Here is a 19,567-nt window from a genome sequence, read left to right on the forward strand (position 1 = left end):
GAGTTTACGGGACATGTGCAATGAAGAGTGCTTCCTCTAGAAACATAAATAAGCAGGAAACTGAGATTGTTACCTGGATTACTAACACCTTCCTCGGAAGACCTGGCTTGTTTAAATGGTAGCCCTGAAATGCTGGTTACCTTTGCGTGTTTGTTCCTTGGAACTAAATAGTCATGATTTTAAGATGTGTCAAATAGGGCCTTTGGCTTGGCTGTCTTCTTGGCTCACGGAACAACATTAACAATTGTGAATGAGAAAACCCCTAATAAAACAACAATCCCAGCACAGCAAAAAAGGACAGCGCTACTTCTTTAAAAAAAAAAAGAAAGAAAGAAAAAGGCAAAATATCTTCAGCTGAGAGTGGGGGTCAAACTGTCACTCTGAAGTGAGACAGTCCACTGGGCAAGGAGACGGACAGGGAGTGAGTACAGAAAAGAGGCACAGTGACCCCAGGGCATGCAAAAGAATGATGGGCTGTTTTAGTTCGGGTTCTTGGGACCAGGATAAAAAGGGAAGAAAAAAATGGGAAGAGTTGGCTGGAGCGGAGCGCAGGACTGAGTCGGGGTGAGGATGTTCTGGGGCAAGAAGAAAGCAAAAGGCCTCGCTACTTCTGAACTACCTTTCGTGGCTACGCATTTGGCTTTATCCAAACATGCATTTGGCTTTATCCAAAGAGGCTTTACTCTCTTCAGAGGGCACAGGGCCGTGGGGACTAGCTATCAAAGCACGAAATTCAAAAAAGCTCAGTTCTGTTACACTGAGCCCCCTTGCGATGTTGGAGTGGGCAGTAATAAGAACAAAGGTCACAGTATTCCATACACATCCACAAGTTACCCCAACTAGTTGCCCCAAAGGCCACAACCGAAAGGTACCTTTGAAGATACAGCATGCTTACAGCTGCTAGAGAAAGAATTGGACAGCTTTCGTAAGCCTAACCCCTCAGCCCTGTGCTTCACCTCCCAGCCTCCATTCTAGACAGCCATAGGGAGCGCGTGATGATAGCCACTGCTCATCAATTCATTAGCCCTAATATGCTCTTATCCACTCATTCACAGAAAGGTAGGCTTGATTACAAGGGCAACTGGTTGAGACTGAAAAACAAAATCCTGTTTCAAATCATCCTGTTTGAAATAAATAAGGACATGCGGTCCAGCACAGCAGACGCTAGGTTAGGGAAGATGGAAGAAGGTGGTGCTGAGGAAGATAAATCGTCGTCACAGACAGTTATGGAACTTGCCTTGGCAAACCTTCTGAGTTCCACATCCATCTGTTCCACATTAATCTGTCTCCACTGGGTTTTAGTCCAATTATCAATGCTTCTCTGAAAACGCACAAGCAGATAAAAGTGTCAACAACATTTGGTGAAAGCAAGTCTCCGCAGCAAAATATCTAAACTGATGATACACAGCAACTCCATCATCCAGGGGAAAGTCAATTATTTAAGCATTAACTGCACCTGTCAAAACTTCCCCACCACAAAAACAAAAAAGTTGTCAGAACACATCAAACCTAAGGCTAAAACACTGTGATATGATAACTTCTAGAAGCAATGACAAATTCCATACACATACCATCATTATCATTTAATCCTGAATACTCTGAATGAACTGATAATGTTACCATTAAATACCATATTTTTATAATTCTACATATAAGATAAGCTTTCGTAAGAAAACCTTCATCCATTATAGACAAAACTCTCATGAGTTTCTTGACCATATTCTATGCCTTGTTAATATATTTCTTTACTGGCTTTCAACTAACTTCAAAGAAAATAATGTATAACACATATTGCAATACGCCTAGTTCCTAGAACTTATTATTATTTCTTTTTGCGGTACGCGGGCCTTTCACTGTTGATCCCGTTGCAGAGCACAGGCTCCGGACGCGCAGGCCCAGCGGCCATGGCTCACAGGCCCAGCCGCTCCGCGGCATGTGGGATCTTCCCGGACCGGGCCACGAACCCCTGTCCCCTGCATCAGCAGGTGGACTCTCAACCACTGCGCCACCAGGGAAGCCTCTAGAACTTATTTTTGCACCTAAGTTTGCAACTTAATTAACACAGACAAAGTAACTTTATTTTTAGTTAGGCCTGTTTATATATGCACACGTACAGAAGTATAACCATGGGTGTACACATCGGTTTGTATGCACAAGTGACCACATGTGTGTGGTACATATTAATTTTTGTTTATATCCTACATAACTCTCAAGAAGGATTTGAAGCAGTCAACTCATAATACCAAGTTTCATTCAGAATGGCAAACAAAAAGCACTGATAATTCAGAGATATTTGAACTCTAATTCTGGGGAAAAAGTCTAATACCCACATATTTTAAGACATTATAAAACACAAATAGAATGAAAGAGACACTAAAAATCGCATACTTATACAAAAGAAATACTAAAAGAAAAAAAGCATGCTTTCAAAAAGCAGTGTCTTACCTTAACATAAATAATGACATCCCAGAGCCCCTTGAGCAATGTTATCTCTCTGCGACACTGCTTCATTTGTTTGTACTCTGGAAGAACCACTTCAAAAAGATGAGTAGATTCTTGCATCTGCAACAGCTCTTCTTCTAACGCCTCAAGCTCTTGATTTGCCTAAGGAGAAAACACATACACACGCACACAAACACGCTTAATATCCAACGAACTGCCAGAGAAGAAGAGCCACAGCATTGTGTAGCTCTGGTTATGTCAACTTGTACAACTTCGATTTTTAAAAGAAAATAGAAAGAAATCTGAAGTGTAATTATTGGTAAAATGGGGGCTTTAGAGGAGCAAACTCACAACTACTCAAAAAAGTTAGAGTAGACTATCAGGAAACACAGTAATGTTATCAATACCCTCCCTATACATTATTTCAGCAAAATCTGCTCTGGTATCAAATTGCTATGAATACAAATTTTCCTCTTGATTTTCATCATACAGCTGGGGAGGACTTTGCTGGGGAGCAAAAGACAAGGTTCTAGAAACTTCTACTTAAGAATAAATCACTTCTTTAAAAAAAAGAACTTTCAGATTTAAAACATACCCTAGAGATTATCAATACACAGACTTTTCTCTTAATCTGTTAATATGACAAATTATATTCATTTCCTAATGTTAAACATTTCCCTGGAATGAACCCAAACTATTTATAAATTGGATTATTTGATTACTTTTTGCTTAGTTAGTTTGCATCTATGTGTTCCAAAAAGAGTGGCTTATCAGGACTTCCCTGGTGGTGCAGTGGTTGAGAATCCACCTGCCAATGCAGGGAACATGGGTTCGATCGCTGGTGTGGGAAAATCCCACATGCCGCGGAGTGACTAAGCCCATGCACCACAACTACTGAGCCTGCTCTCTAGAGCCCGCGAGCCACAACTACTGAGCCCACGTGCCTGGAGCCCGTGCTCCGCAACAAGAAAACCACTGAAATGAGAAGCCAGTGCACAGCGAAAAAGAGCAGCCCCCGCTCGCAGCAACTAGAGACAAAGCCTGCGTGCAGCAATGAAGACCCAGTGCAACCAAAAATAAATAAATAAATTTATAAAAAGAAAAAAAGAATGGCTTATCATTTTTCCTTTCTCATACTGTCCTTTCACAAAAATAAGACATACTTCATAGAGTAATTTTTGAGTGTTCATTCTTCTTCCGGTCTCTGGAATCATATGAATGATATCTGTTTCTTGAAAGCTTCTTGGAATTAACCTGTAATGCTATCACGGCCTGCTGTTCTTTCTGTTTTAAATTAATGGTTTATCTTTTCATTTTCCTACTGGTTAATTTTTCATAGTTATAGGACTATTCAGCTGTGGTCTTTTTTTTTTAATTAATTAGTTTATTTTTGGCTGCACTGGGTCTTCGTTGCTGTGCGCAGGCTTTCTCTAGTTGCAGCGAGCAGGGGCTACTTTTCATTGAGGTGTGCGGGCTTCTCATTGTGGTGGCTTCTCTTGTTGTGGAGCACCAGCTCTAGGCGTGCAGGCTCAGTAGCTGTGGCTTGCGGGCTCTAGAGTGCAGGCTCCGTACTTGTGGCGCATGGGGTTAGTCACTGTGTGGCATGTGAGATCTTCCCGGACCAGGGCTCGAACCCATGTCCCCTTCATTGGCAGGCAGATTCTTAACCACTGAGCCACCAGGGAAGTCCCTGTGTTACTTCTTGAGATAGTTTTAGTGAATTATATTTTTCCAGAAATATATCCATTTTGCTTAAATTTTAAATTTCACATTGATTTCTATGATCTTTTGAATTTCTGCTCTTTCTCTACTATCATTCCCTATTTATTCCTAAGATCGTTGATTTTCCAACAGAGATTTGTCAGTATAACTAGCCTTTTCTAATTATATTGAGAATCAAATTTTGCTTTGTTTGTCCTCTCTTTTCTTATAATATACACACTGGAACTTATTTCAGTGATGATTTATTGGTGGTTAATGCACTATTTTTGTTTATCTGAAAATATACTCTTGTTAATGAAATATAATTTTACACAGGAGAATTGGGAAAAAATCATCCACTACCTTTTGGCTTCCATTGTTGCTGATGACAAATATGCTCTTAGCCCAATCATCATTTCTAACAGGTAATTTTTCTTTTCTATCTGGTTGCTTTAAAGGTCTTCTCTTTGCCTTTGGTATTCTATAGTTCATTGTGATGTGTCTAGATGTTGACTTTGTATTTATCCTGGTTGGCGGTCAGTGAATTTCCTCAATCTATTGATTCATGCTTTGACCAGTTCTAGAAAAATCTCAGCTACTACATCTCTATTGCTTGTCTAATATTCTGTGTATTCTCTCTTCCAGGAAGTCTGAGTAAAACAGTTAGACATCATTCTAACTTCTTACTCTGTGTCTCTTAATCTCTTTTGTATTTTGCATCTCCTTTCACCTATGTGCTGCCTTCTAAGTGAGTTCTTCCAATGTCATTTGCATTTCACTAATCCTTTTTTCAATTAGTTCTTTAACCCCTGCTGAGTTGTATCTTTTATTTTTCATTTCCGTAAGTTTCTGACCCTTTTTCAAACTCAGCTGATCATTTTTGATAGTCTCAAAACTGAGAACTTGCTCATTTTTTTCAATGTTAACTTTTATTTCCTGAATACATGTCTTCTTCTTCTTTTTTTTTTTTTTTTGGCTGTGCCACATGAAGGATCTTAGTTCCCTGACCAGGGATCAAACCCATGCCCTGTGCAGTGGAAGCACGGTGTCCTAACCACTGGACCACCAGGGAAGTCCCAATAAATGTCTTCTAATATCTGACATTTCATATGGGTCTGTATCTGTGGTTTGCTCTTTCTGTTGGCCCTTATGCATGATGGTGTGTTTGTTTTATTGTAAACTCAAATTTAACTGAATTTAATCTGTTGGACCCCTGAGGAGATTAGAATAAGAGCACCTTATTCTCTTCTACCCAGAGAAGATTTGGATTTGCTTCTACTAGGTGCTAAGAAGAGCTGCTTATAACCATATCAGTTTCCTGGCCTGAAAATTCCTTAACCATAGGGGTAGTATAAAATTACACCATAACCCTTGGGAGAACAGACCTATGTTTACCAATTCCCAGAGGATCCTTTTCTATTTTTTTTCGCCCTATTCAGAGCAAGGTCTGATGGGTCATCTCATAGGCTCCCTGTGCAGGCTGCAGATTTTTCCCGGCCCACCCATTCACTAAGGGTGTAACCTCTTAAAAGCATCTCCTAGTTTGCCCTGAAAGGGTTAATCACAAAGTTCTAGAGTTCTGGTACTTTGATTTGCCCCTACAGCAGCACAGGCTTTTATGTTTCCCGCTGCTTTCCATCCTGGTTTCAGCTACTCTATTTCCCTGCCTCTTGCTTTCTTGGGAGATCAGCAATAGATTTAAAGTTACATATTTGTGAACATGTTTCAGCATCTGTTTTACAAGATGGATTTTCAAAATGTCTAGTCAACCATGCTCCCCAGAGCCAACAGCCCTTTTATTTATTTTAAATTATTTTTCCTATTAGTTATACTAATTCAATTATTCCTAGAAATATAGATCCAGTTATTTTAATTCAACTGTTCACTGTATCTTTGGCTATGAAGAAACAATAGCACATAATATAAATTTACCAAGGTATCAGTTATAAAAGGAGAGATTTACTACACCACTCCCCTGTTCCTGGAGGGTCAATGGTTTCCATCTTTTGGAGTGAGGTGCCTTGAGTGCTAGGACCTACCATACCAGCCCAGAACAAACATATACATGACTTTGGTTGAATCTAGTTAGATAAACACTAGATATGCTTGCTGAACAAACACACAAGAAAATGACTTCAAGATAAAGGTAACCGAGTCCTACTATATTCAAAACATCCTCAACACATTTTGTAGGTATGATAAATACCTGCCTTTTAAATATGTAACTATATGGTGTTGTAGTATAGCATGCAAATGGTAGGAGTCAATAAACGATAACTGCAGTAAATGTTTACACACAGCACATTGGCTAGTCAAGTAAAAATGTCTCCATATCCACAATCTGTTCAGACCACCTGCAGTTTAGATATAATCTTTTTAAAAAAAACCAACTCTATTCGCATACTCTAACCAACTCCCTTTTCAGTGAATATATTAACCACTTTTCTTTAGCCAAGTGAAAGAGAAGACCTCATGCTATTGAATGGCTGAAAGCAGTTAAAACTAAATTCAATCCAAAATTTGGAAAGAGAAGTAAAAACTGTCAGTTCCAAGTTTTACAGCAGTTTAAGGAGGAAAGGCTATCTCCAGCATGAAGTCAAATCAGGATGGCAGCCTAGATGAACTCAGAAAAATTCCCAGCCCCCAATGCAAACTTCAAAGTCACTTTCTCATTTTGGCTGCTAGGTTAAGAATTCTTAGAGAAACAAAGATATTATTTTTCTAATTAAAGTTTAAAGCATTTTTTCAATCCTCATGAATTATTCACCATTTTCGGATTATTTGCCTATTACGGTCATTCTTATAGTCAATTATAATAAAGTAGTTCATTATAATCTAGGATTAAATGACTCAATAATATTTGTATCCAGAATTAAGAACAAGTTATGGGCATTCATTTGAAACTCCCTGAAACACTAGCCACCTCCAGAAAACCACATAACACATACTTGGGGAGTGGGCGTGGGGGCAGATACAATGTGTAGTCGGGGGTCAGGGAGAGGACACGGAATCAGGCCTAAGGAGAAAGTATGGGATGAGGCAGTAAACATAAATCAGAGAAAAAAAACGAAAAAGTTACGGGCTTTCCTTACTATGAGTAAGAGTTACTAACAAAGTATCACATGGGAAATAGTATAATGGTTAGTATTCCTCACTAAAAAAGAAAGTAAACAGCTAGAATTTTAATACTGATTCTGTCACTAACTGTTATCTCCAACAAGTTACTCAATTATACATGATTGTTTATCTAAAAAAAGGCGAATAGAAGCGGTATCAGAGAGATATTGCAAGAACTGAAAGAAATAATGTAAATAATATGTTTAATAAAGTTCTTGACGTATAAAGTGTTTATATGTCAAGAGAAAAACAAATATCATATATCAATGCATATATGTGGAATCTAGAAAAATGGTACAGATGAACCTATTTGTAGGGTAGGAATAGAGACATAGATGTAGAGAAGGGACATGTGGACACGGCAGGGAAGGGGAGGGTGGGATGAACTGGGAGATTAGGTTTGACATAAATACACTACCATGTGTAAAACAGATAGCTAATGGGAACCTGCTGTACAGCACAGGGAGCTCAGCTCAGTGCTCTGTGATGACCTAGATCGGTGGGACGGGGGGAGGGTGGGAGGGAGGTCCAAGAGGGAGGGGATATATGTATACATATAGCTGATTCACTTCATTGCTACTTAGATAAATAACTAACAGCAGAAACTAACACTGTAAACCAATTTTACTCCAATTGAAAAAAAAAAGTAAAATAAAGAATAATAGTATTTGTTAGTTTCACTACTATGTGTACTTTGATGATGACATGATTTAAATCACAATATAATTTCTGGAGAGACATTTAAATCACAATATATTTTACTTGGGGAAAATTGTTTGTAACTGGGTTTTAAATAGTTCATTCTCAACCCATAACTAATTGCAAAACTAAGGCAAAATATAGCAGTATCTCAGTGTCCAAATTTATTTTTTGAAATAGCTATTATAACACACAAGATAATTGAGACCAGAATTACCTTATCAAGTACTCCATATGGATTTTCTGCATTAAAACGAAGAGGAGCATAGAGTCTGAATCGCTCTCTGAACTCTGCCTGCTTCTCCTGATCAAGGAAGAAAAAAAACTGGAAGTGAATCTCAAATAGCTTCAATTAGCCTTATAAAACCCTTCTTTAAAAAAAAAACCAAAAAAACAGAAAACCACAAAGCTTGTTAGCTAGCTTACATCAAACAAGATACATTTTTTCCTTATAAGAGTGACTTCTGCATTTTGGAGAGGTGAGATTTCATGTCTGACAGTTGCTGCAATCTTTTTGGTAGTTTTCCATCTTTCAGGTAATTCCTACAAACACAAAGGTGCAAATGGGAAGTTACTTCAATACCTAAAACAAATGTACTCCACAGGATTAAATTTTTCTAATCTCTTTCCACTAACTCATGACATCCTTTCATTCTTGTCTAAGAGAAAGAGTTTATTCCCAAAAAGATTAAAGGGACTAAAAGGCCTAGAGCCAGGCTGAATCCCACTGGCACCTTTGGAGTCACATCTTCCAAGCGTAAACCAAAGCTGTCCTCTGGTATAAGATCTACCTCAGCATAAATGAAAACCTTTTCAAAATAAACAGAAACTTCCAAATTGTTTTACTATTGAGGGAATAACATTAAAGTGCTCTGAAAATGACTTTGTTGATCTAACAACTAGACGTGGAGCCATGTTTAGCAATTTAGCAAGCGAAAAAAGGACGCTCTGAACCTGGTGGGCAGAGATGAAAATGTGACTCAATCTTATCCTTCGTTTTCCTCTGGCTCCCAAAGCTGTGTTTTTACTTGGTCTGGATGGAGAGTTTGAACATTTGGGTTAATTTTAAATGACTAGGATTTTTGAAGTAAGATGAGGAAAGGGAAGGTTAATTCCTACTTGATGGAGGACAAAAGCAGCCATGAATTGTTCAGGTAGCAACTCAACTCTGCTGTCCCTGACTACAATGCAACTAGGACAACAGCAACTTACTTTCTTTGCAGAGCCCTTGTGCTTAACTGCTGTTGAAAAGCATTCCTTGTGTCCAGACTAAGAAAGCATTGTTTCTCTGTGTCATCTCTCAGGACACTGAAATTGTTTTGTCACACAAAACCACCCATGGTGATAGGACTCTACTTGTGTCGCTGAAGCACAAAAATCGGTTCTAAAGACTATTTTGTAGCCCTGATAAATATCTGATGAATGATTTCGTAACTGCCAATTATGAAGAGTGCGCTGTGCTAAGTATAAATCGTATCTGAGTGGTGGAGGAGGGCTACAAAGATAAAACACATTCTTGAGATTTAAACTGTTGTATCATCTGTCAGAGTGAATGAGAGGTACACAAAATAACTATTCTACATGACAGAATGTATTAACTTCGATCAGGAGGTCTATATGTTATGGAATTAAAATGCTTGGGAGGCAACGTGGTATCACGACGGCGATACACGACCAGGCCAGGAACTAAAAGACTTGAGCTCTAAAGCTCCTTGTTTTTCATCTTGCTCTTCCATCCTTCTTCTCATCAAAACTCTGCATCCTCATCTGTCCAGAGTGTCACTTTGCATTTCCAATTGACCCCATGGAACCTAAATGTCACAGGGAGTCCCTTCGGGGCCATGGGAGAGAAGACATGAAGAGGTCACATCAGTGGGTTCAGGCTCCTTAACCTTAACCTTCTTCAATCACACTAGACCTGCCGTTACCTGCTTTATATTTGGGGATTCCAAAGAAGCTTCCACTGGATAAAAATAAACTTTCACTGAAAACCAAAAGATCAGATGACCTACAAAGTTGAACTGATACTGATCCACTCAATGAACGAACACTGCATCAGAGGCGCAAAACAATGACTGGATTTCCGCAGGCAGAGATGAGGTAAGATCTTACCTGTGAGGTAAGATTTCCAATGCAGGATGGGGTGAGAGTGTGGGCTCTACAGAAACTGGACAGGATTCTGAGGCTAGAGGTGGTCAATGAAGGTTTCTTAACAGGGAAGGGACTTGATAAAATCTATAGATCAGAAGTGTAATCTAGCTTCAGAGCACACTATAGATAGGGTGTGAGGACACAGCCATGCCTAGGGGCTTTTTTAGCATCAAACCAAGCACAGGCAAGTTTTGGGAAATGTTATGACTGCTAATGATTATGAAGGAGAAACAGCAACTCTCACAAATTGCTTAAATTAAAACAAAATTGGGACATTGTTATCCTCCACAAGCAACCTGAACTGCCTGTGTATCTTATTTTTCCTCCTGACCAGCCTGAATTACTGATATCGAGACACACACAGAGCTAAGAGTGTGGCTCACTTCTGAAATGGCTAATATTTTCAATACTGCAAAAACCTTAGTGAGCCAAACTTTTATTTTTATAGAAAAAAGGCAGAAGAGCACATTTGCTTTTACTCATCTTGGAAACATAAAGAGTCCATTAGAAAGCATATAAACTAAGAAACACATAAAAGAGTTTTTAAATCTTCCACCTGACCACAGCACTGAAACTGAATACATACACCTCCATTTTCATAAACAACTAAGACAACAGTCAGAGCTAAGTGACCTGATCAAACATGTCTGCATCGTTACACTCTCCTAATTAGCTTACTGTTGAACAATGTATATAAGGTGTCATATGTATCAGGAAAATTTGTTAAAGACCTAAAAACAGACAACAGAAGTGACTGGAATCTAGCTTTAGTGAAGTGGGAGCCAAACTTCTATAATACAAATTCTGGAGGCCATGGCCATAATCCCCCATCAATTATTTATGTTATGACTGGTTTCTCTATATGACATAAAATTTTAAGGTTCAAGGTCTGACTCAAAGAATATCCCAATCTTCCTAAAAACAGACATTTATAGTGTGTTCTACTGTTGACTATTTCACGTCTCACTCTTGTTATGTATCTATTTATCCACATCATCTCTCACTCCATGTCTAACTGGATTTTTCAGTTCTAAAGACAGTTTTATACTTAAACAGAATCTAATAATTCATATATAGTAATTCTTTGTAGTCAAGAGAGCATCTATAAACACATTGTTGCACTTCATCCTCACAAAACAAAATGAGGAATATAAAATGGAGCAGCTGCTGTGAAAAACATTTTGGTGGTTCCTCAAAAAGTTAAACTTGGAATTCCCATATGACCCGGCAAGTCCACTCCTAGGTGTTTTCCAAAAAGATTTGAAAACAGGTACTCAAACAAATACGTGTGCACCGATGTCCACAGCAGCATTATTCACAATAGCCAGAAGATGAAAAGAGCCCCAATATTCCTCAATGGGTGAAAGGCTAAACAAACTGTATATGTGTGTATATACACACATACATACATACATACACACACACACACAAACACACACACATACAATGGAACATTATTCAGCCATAAAAAGGAATGAAGTAGCGATATATGCTACAATGTTCATGAACCTCAAAATCGTCATGCCAGGTGAGAGAAGCCAGATACAAAAGGTAACATATTGTATAATTCCACTTATATGAAGTATCTACAGTAAGTAAACCCGTAAAGACAGGAAAGGATCAGCAGTAGCCCCAGACTGGTGGCAGGTAGTAGGGGAGGAGTGGGGAATGACAACTAATGGGTGTGGAGTCTCTTTGGGGGTGAGGAAAATGTTCTGAAACTAGAGACAGGCGGTGATTACACAACCTCCTGAACGTACTAAATGCCACACACTTTGAAATGGTTACTTTTACGTTATGTGAACTGTGAATTTCACCTCAATTTTTTTTAAAATGGGGAACTGGAGACAGTATAGACAAATTTAAAAAGTGAGGGATCTTGAGGGATATTTTACCAAAGAGGAAGCATGCTCTGAGGCAAGCAGATGAGACGGACTAGCAGAAAACAAATCTAAGTTTGAGTTCCATGCTGTAATCACTGAACTAGATAGAATTCAATAAAAGCTCTTTAGTTAATGTGTCCACTGATCACATTGCAAGGTTAAACCTAAGCTCACCCTGGAAGTTGGTGGATGACATAAACATATAAACTACCCACAGAACCTCAATACGGGCATGGGAATAGAGCCTCAGTTGTGAGATTTTTATTCGTGATTTCAGTTATAACTACAAAGACTTTGTACACTGTTTGGCACACAGCAGCCACCAAGTCATTCCAGAACACGGAAAGAGGACACAGAAATCCTGTTTAGGAAAGTGATTTCTCCAGCCAAATTGGGCTTTACTTATTCCTTCTTAACATGTCCATGATATGTTTCCAAAGACTAGGTCACTTCTCAACTGACAGGCAATTTAAATGAAAGAGAGCTGGAATTTGTTTCACATGTGAAAGCGATAAGTGGAACCCAAAAAAGTAACTTAGAGGCTCTCTATGACCTGAATACTTCTAACACAAAGGCAGTGGAGTACAGCCAGGCACAGCGAGGATGTGGGCATGAAACACCCCTAGATTCATGTGGGCTGGCTTTACTACTTGTGTGACCTTGAGAAAATTACTAAGTCCCTTTAAGCTTCAGATTCCTAAGCTGCAAAACGAAAACATTAATATCTACAGTATAGGGTGTTATGAGGGTGTCATAAGAGAGTGCATGAGAAGAACAGGAGATGCTCAGTTTATGGTAATCATGGTTATTTTAGCACGTCACTGACCTCTAGCTGAGCATAGACCTGCTCAGGCATCTTCTGGCCATACGTTTCCAAGAGTGCGATGGTTTCTTTTAGTGGTTCAAAGAGTTCATCAGTAGCTCTCTGGCGGCTTCTTACAGCCAGAAGATGCCCCATAGTGTCAACTAAACCATCGTGATCACCTTCACTTAATGCTCTCTGAAGTCCAGCATCTGTCTCCTTTATAAACTCTTGTAGCTCATTCAGACTATAAAAACATGTATACACACACACAAACACAAATGAAGCTCATTAAAACATTCAGAAGTATGACTTCTGACAGAATCTAATTTTCACTATTTACCTAATTAAACATTACTTGCTATCTCTCTTACAGAACTGGCAGTTTTAATGCTCTTAAAATTAATATCTCAATTTTAAGAAGGAGTCAGGTGTTAAAAGTTATCATTCCAAATACCAAAGACTACCTGTCAATGACAAATCTCAAAAGATGCTCCTGAAACATCCAGCTCCATTTCCTGATAATGTTTAGCAAGCTCACTTTGAAAGGCTTCACGTCCACCTTGAACCAACCATCAAACACTCTGAAGTCATCAAACTTGCTCATCTGAACATACAAAGCCTCATAAATGTTAATCTACAATTAGAAAAAAAAATAGTCACTGTATAACAACTCAATCAAAAGCTAGTAACTACATAAATGCAGAGGGTTTGCCTTGCCTGTTCTTTGAATTGCTCGAGTGTTGGTGGTTGTCCGGGAATGTCTTCATTTGCGTGAGGCCCTGTCTCCTCAGATGACACAGTATGGCCATACAGGAGGAAGCGCTTCATAAATTCGGTCCGGTCATCCACCCAGAGGTAAGCGTATGTGTCCAGGGTGTTTCTGAAGTCCAAGACTTTGTTGATGACGTCTGCCACTCTCTTCATGATCTCCTGCCTGACCTCCACCAGGCCCAGCATGTTGTCCATATCATTCTAAATGAGGGGAGAACCAAGCGCTTATGAAAGCCAACCCTGCTCTATCAATTATGTGCAACCTAACATTATCCAAGGCCATTCTTCAAAAGAATACTTGGTAAAATCAAAAACTGTGCTGCTTTTCCCACTTCTCCTTTCCTTGTGCTCCCCATTACCCCAATTTATTTTGAATCATTAATATAAAAGTTAATTTTATAATTAATCATAATTGTAATTAATATATATGTATATGTATGGGCATTCAGCATTCAAATGACTGGGTAGTTGAGTAAGCACATTTTGTTTGAATCCTGGGAAGTTGCAACCCTCTATATCCTTCTCTGTCTTTTCATCGGAAATATTGCTTCTTAATATTTTCTCTTTTGCATTTATATATCTAGGAATGAGGCATTTTCTTTCATGTGGCTTTATCCTATTTTAAAGAGCTGTTCTAAAATTCCTGATTTTCCTGGCTGCCTCAGGATCCGCTCACAGCATCTTGCTTTTACGTTAAATACAAACAAAATTAATCATACTTGGTGTAAATACAGCAAAAAACAGTGGACATTAGAATGGAGAACACTAGAACTCAAAATCGAAGTATAATCAGATTAAAAGCTTTGGAATTAGCTTGGCATTTATTTGTAACTCTAAAGAGATGTGCGAAATTGGATAACATATATGTAAATATATTGAATTTTTTTAGAGTAATATTTCCTCTTCAGTGCTGATTTCTTTGGATTCTGTTCTCTGAATTCAGTATTCAGTAATATTACCAATAAACGTATTTATAATCTCTTAATCTATTAATATGTATATACTTCACAATAAATGTAATACCCATTTACAAAGAACATACCTGGTAATTTGCTATTTCCAGATGTGCTGCTACTCGCTTCATCTGGGCAGACATTCGGAAACTACTGCACAGCATTTCTTCCACCAGATCATAGAAGCCATCCCCAGCCTCTCTTTCTAAAGAAGGTTTAAACAGAATCTCCGGGGGCATTAAGATCATCTGTGCTTGAAAAAACGGTGCAGATTTCAGTTGTTTCTCTGTGTTCATCAGGAAGAAGTCTAAGTCATGCATTATTGCTTGAAAAAAGCCTTCCACCACGATGTCATCAATGAATTCTACATAAATCTTCCAAGCATCCAGAGAAGGAGTGGCTCTAAACAGCATCCTATTTTCCTACAAACAGACAAGTATTAATAGACCAGTATAGACAACAGTGAGTATAAAAACAAAAGCTGTCCATTTAAATGGCTTGTTAAAGGGGCTGCATATGGGGGCACAGCATAGAAACATTCAAATGCTTAGCTGCAGAATCTTAGCCTAGACGGCAATGATCTAAGCAGGATTTTGTAACATTTAGTTCACTTATAAGATACATTCAAAAGTCATTCTTTAAAGATGCTACCAGAAAACTACTAGAGCTAATCAATGAATTTGGTAAAGTAGCAGGATACAAAATTAATGCACAGAAATCTCTTCTATTCCTATACACTAATGATGAAAAAGCTGAAAGTGAAATCAAGAAAACACTTCCATTTACCATTGCAACAAAAAGAATAAAATATCTAGGAATAAACCTACCTAAGGAGACGAAAGACCTATATGCGGAAAATTATAAGACACTGATGAAAGAAATTAAAGATGATACAAATAGATGGAGAGAGATACCATGTTCTTGGATTGGAAGAATCAACATTGTGAAAATGACTCTACCACCCAAAGCAAACTACAGATTCAATGCAATCCCTATCAAACTACCACTGGCATTTTTCACAGAACTAGAACAAAAAATTTCACAATTTGTATGGAAACACAAAAGACCCCAAATAGCCAAAGCTATCTTGAGAACGAAAAATGGAGCTGGAGGAATCAGGCTTCCTGACTTCAGACTATACTACAAAGCTACAGTAATCAAGACAGTATGGTACTGGCACAAAAACAGAGATATAGATCAATGGAACAGGATAGAAAGCCCAGAGATAAACCCACGCACATATGGTCACCTTATCTTTGATAAAGGAGGCAGGAATGTACAGTGGAGAAAGGACAGCCTCTTCAATAAGTGGTGCTGGGAAAACTGGACAGGTACCTGTAAAACTATGAGATTAGTAGATCACTCCCTAACACCATACACAAAAATAAGCTCAAAATGGATTAAAGGCCTAAACGTAAGGCCAGAAACTATCGAACTCTTAGAGGAAAACATAGGCAGAACACTCTATGACATACATCACAGCAAGATCCTTTTGGATCCACCTCCTAGAGTAATGGAAATAAAAACAAAAATAAACAAATGGGACCTAATGAAACTTAAAACCTTTTGCACAGCAAAGGAAACCATAAACAAGACCAAAAGACAACCCTCAGAATGGGAGAAAATATTTGCAAATGAAGCAACTGAAAAAGGATTAATCTCCAAAATTTATAAGCAGCTCATGCAGCTCAATAACAAAAAGACAAACAACCCAATCCAAAAATGGGCAGAAGACCTAAACAGACATTTCTCCAAAGAAGATATACAGATTGCCAACAAACACATGAAAGAATGCTCAACATCATTAATCATTAGAGAAATGCAAATCAAAACTACAATGAGATATCATCTCACACCAGTCAGAATGGCCATCATCAAAAAATCTACAAACAATAAATGCTGGAGAGGGTGTGGAGAAAAGGGAACACTCCTGCACTGCTGGTGGGAATGTGAATTGGTACAGCCACTATGGAGAACAGTATGGAGGTTCCTTAAAAAACTACAAATAGAACTACCATATGACCCAGCAATCCCACTACTGGGCATATACCCTGAGAAAACCATAATTCAAAAAGAGTCATGTACCAAAACGTTCATTGCAGCTCTATTTACAATAGCCAGGGGGTGGAAACAACCTAAGTGTCCATCATCGGATGAATGGATAAAGGAGATGTGGCACATATATACAATGGACTATTACTCAGCCATAAAAAGAAACGAAATTGACCTATTTGTAATGAGGTGGATAGACCTAGAGTCTGTCATACAGAGTGAAGTAAGTCAGAAAGAGAAAGACAAATACTGTATGCTAACACATATATACGGAATTTAAGAAAAAAAAATGTCATGAAGAACCTAGGGGTAAGACAGGAATAAAGACAGAGACCTACTAGAGAATGGACTTGAGGCTATGGGGAGCGGGAAGGGTAAGCTGTGACAAAGCGAGAGAGTGGCATGGACATATATACACTACCAAACGTAAGTAGATAGCTAGTGGGAAGCAGCCGCATAGCACAGGGAGATCAGCTTGGTGCTTTGTGACCACCTGGAGGGGTGGGATAGGGAGGGTGGGAGGGAGGGAGATGCAAGAGGGAAGAGATATGGGAACATATATATATGTATAACTGATTCACTTTGTTATAAAGCAGAAACTAACACATCATTGTAAAGCAATTATACTCCAATAAAGATGTAAAAAAAAAAAAGTCATTCTTTAAAGGTGAAATCATTAAGAAGACTGCTATCTTCAAATATTATGCACACAAGAAATACACTAGTTCCCAATGCATCCTAGATGTATGGGGCCTGGGCTCTGGTTCTGGCCCTGTCCCTGACTCTCTGTGGCCTTGGACCTTGCCTGCCCTGGCCTCACCTGTAAATGAGGTTTCCCAAAGTGGTCCTCCCGAGAACGCTGTTCTGGGGTATCTAAAGATCACCAAGTCAGCAAAGAGCTATGTGTTTTAGGCCATTCTTGGAGACTCACAGTGTACCTATTATGTTAAAGTCCATTTAACCTGGTTTAACCAATTGTCTCCAAACACAAAGATATTTTGTGCCAACCACCTATGAGCAGCTTGTGGAAAAACAGTAACTTGGCTTGGGAAACACTGGCCTGGTGAAGTCCAGGCTCCCTCTGTGCTTCAACAATATGAACGTCTTTGATCTCAGCATCTCCCTAGCATGTGGGTAAAGTAATGGATGGGCCAGCGGGCATGACAGGGCCAGACACGGATATGGTTAAGGACTGCTAGAGGTTGGGCATAGTGTGGCAGGCCTAGGGACAGAGATTTGAAAAGATGAGGTAAGCAGCAAGGTTGATTCCAGAAGTACCTTCTGAGTGGCAAAGGTTACACAGTCTATACAGGCCAGAGGGCAGATGCCCAAGGCAGAAAGTACTATAGCACACAGAAAAGACGACACTAAAATGGGAGCTGATTATAAGGTAGGTTATGCTCTCTGCTTTCTGTGATTATCCACTACTGTGGATATATGATCCCGGATTCAAAGGTATATGCTACGGGCAAGAATCAGAACAACAGAGGTGAGTCTGGATCCTGATAAAGCAGGGCAGAGATGAACAAGTTCTTTGAGGGTTTTTTGTCCTCAAACAAATCTAAGAACTGCTCTTTTCAGGGATGTTGTCTTGCCTGTCAGCCACGTGGAAGCATTCACATCTGTATAGTGTATGTGACCCACACCCCTGGAGCTGGGCAGTACACATCCCAGGCAGCTGTACACAGCAGTCCTGGCTCCGTTGTAGGAGCTAGTTTAGGGGTTGGAAGGGTGAAAAAAAATCCTCAAAGACTATCTTGTTCAGGCTCTTCATCTTTAAGGTATAAAACAAAGACCTAAAACACATCCAGCGTCACATTCATAGGAAGTAAGCAGCTGAGCGAGAACTAGAAGCCAGTCCTCTTGACTCCCCAGAGTAGGGCTCTTTCCAACATATCTCAGTAATATACCTGCGATTGCCTCACTGTTCATACTTTCTCATACCAAGAGATCCAGCTTATATCACTACAGTGCCACTTTTAAGAAATTGTTGTATGTTCAACAATCTAGGGTAAAGGGACGAAAAGGAAAAGAAAGGAGGGCTTTGGGTCACTACACGATCGCTCGGGTCCCTTCCAGACCCAATCTTCCACGGTTCTGCCCTTCTCTCTTCATCTGAGACACTGACTGCAGACCATCCACAGAGATCCTAGAGCCACAAAGGATGCAGCATGAAAGGGCAGAATTCACACACCTTCTGCTGTGTTTCTATGTCTTTCCCCTAAACCACATTCCTTGCTGGAGATCTGAGAACCAAGCTCAATTTCATATGCTGATAAGAGGGGGAAAAGTCCCTTAAAAGATAACTTACAGAAACAAACAATCATTTCATCTCTAGTTTGAAGTTGAGTTCCCTCAAGTTGGAAGCACTCCACAGGTCTAAGTGACTTCCAAGCTTCTTAGTTTTTGATTTAAGGGAAAAAGAGTCCATTTGCTAGTAGAAAAATTCCAACTTTATTCTCCGAGAATACCACTGCAAAACCTTGTTTGTAACTAGTTCTACTCACGTACTGGCAATATTTTCAATGCATTATAATCAACATTCATATATCTTACTTGTCTAAAACCCCCAAGTTACTGTTTAGGGAGCCCACTTTCCTATTATCAAGAAAATGTATCAGAAGAAACTAATTGTAATCCATCATCTGTCCTCCATGAGGCAGATTCCAATGCATAAACACTTGTAAGGATGTCCTGAAAGTCGCAGAATAATTCACAGCCATCTCGGCAAACTAGGAACAGTCGAGGTCATGACTAAGTTAAGACATTGCTGAAAAAACAACTTTCCAGATATATACCTTCTTTACATATCAGAACATCCCCGAGATTCCCTCAAGGCTACCCAGGCCTTAGGGGGAGCCCTCAGAGGGAGCATGGCCCTGCCCACACCTTGATTTCAGATTTCTAGCCTCCAGACTGAGAGAGAATACATTTCATTGCTTTAAGACATCCATTTGTGGTACTTTGTTACAGCAGCCCAAGGATGCTAACAC

The 19,567-nt window shown here is 39.2% G+C and overlaps 1 protein-coding gene across 1 annotated transcript in view; it reads right to left on the reverse strand.

The window, feature by feature from the left end:
* DNAH11 (dynein axonemal heavy chain 11) overlaps window positions 1–19,567 on the reverse strand; it is a 324,062-nt gene that overhangs the window by 247,998 nt on the left and 56,497 nt on the right. The window contains 8 exon segments of the mRNA XM_082845873.1: window positions 1,238–1,321; window positions 2,446–2,604; window positions 8,177–8,263; window positions 8,386–8,502; window positions 12,820–13,042; window positions 13,263–13,432; window positions 13,516–13,770; window positions 14,612–14,944. Of these exon segments, the coding sequence (XP_082701999.1) occupies window positions 1,238–1,321; window positions 2,446–2,604; window positions 8,177–8,263; window positions 8,386–8,502; window positions 12,820–13,042; window positions 13,263–13,432; window positions 13,516–13,770; window positions 14,612–14,944 (1,428 nt within the window).

Source organism: Leucopleurus acutus (genome assembly GCF_964270905.1).
Source record: "Leucopleurus acutus genome assembly, chromosome: 9".
Lineage (NCBI taxonomy): Eukaryota > Metazoa > Chordata > Mammalia > Artiodactyla > Delphinidae > Leucopleurus > Leucopleurus acutus.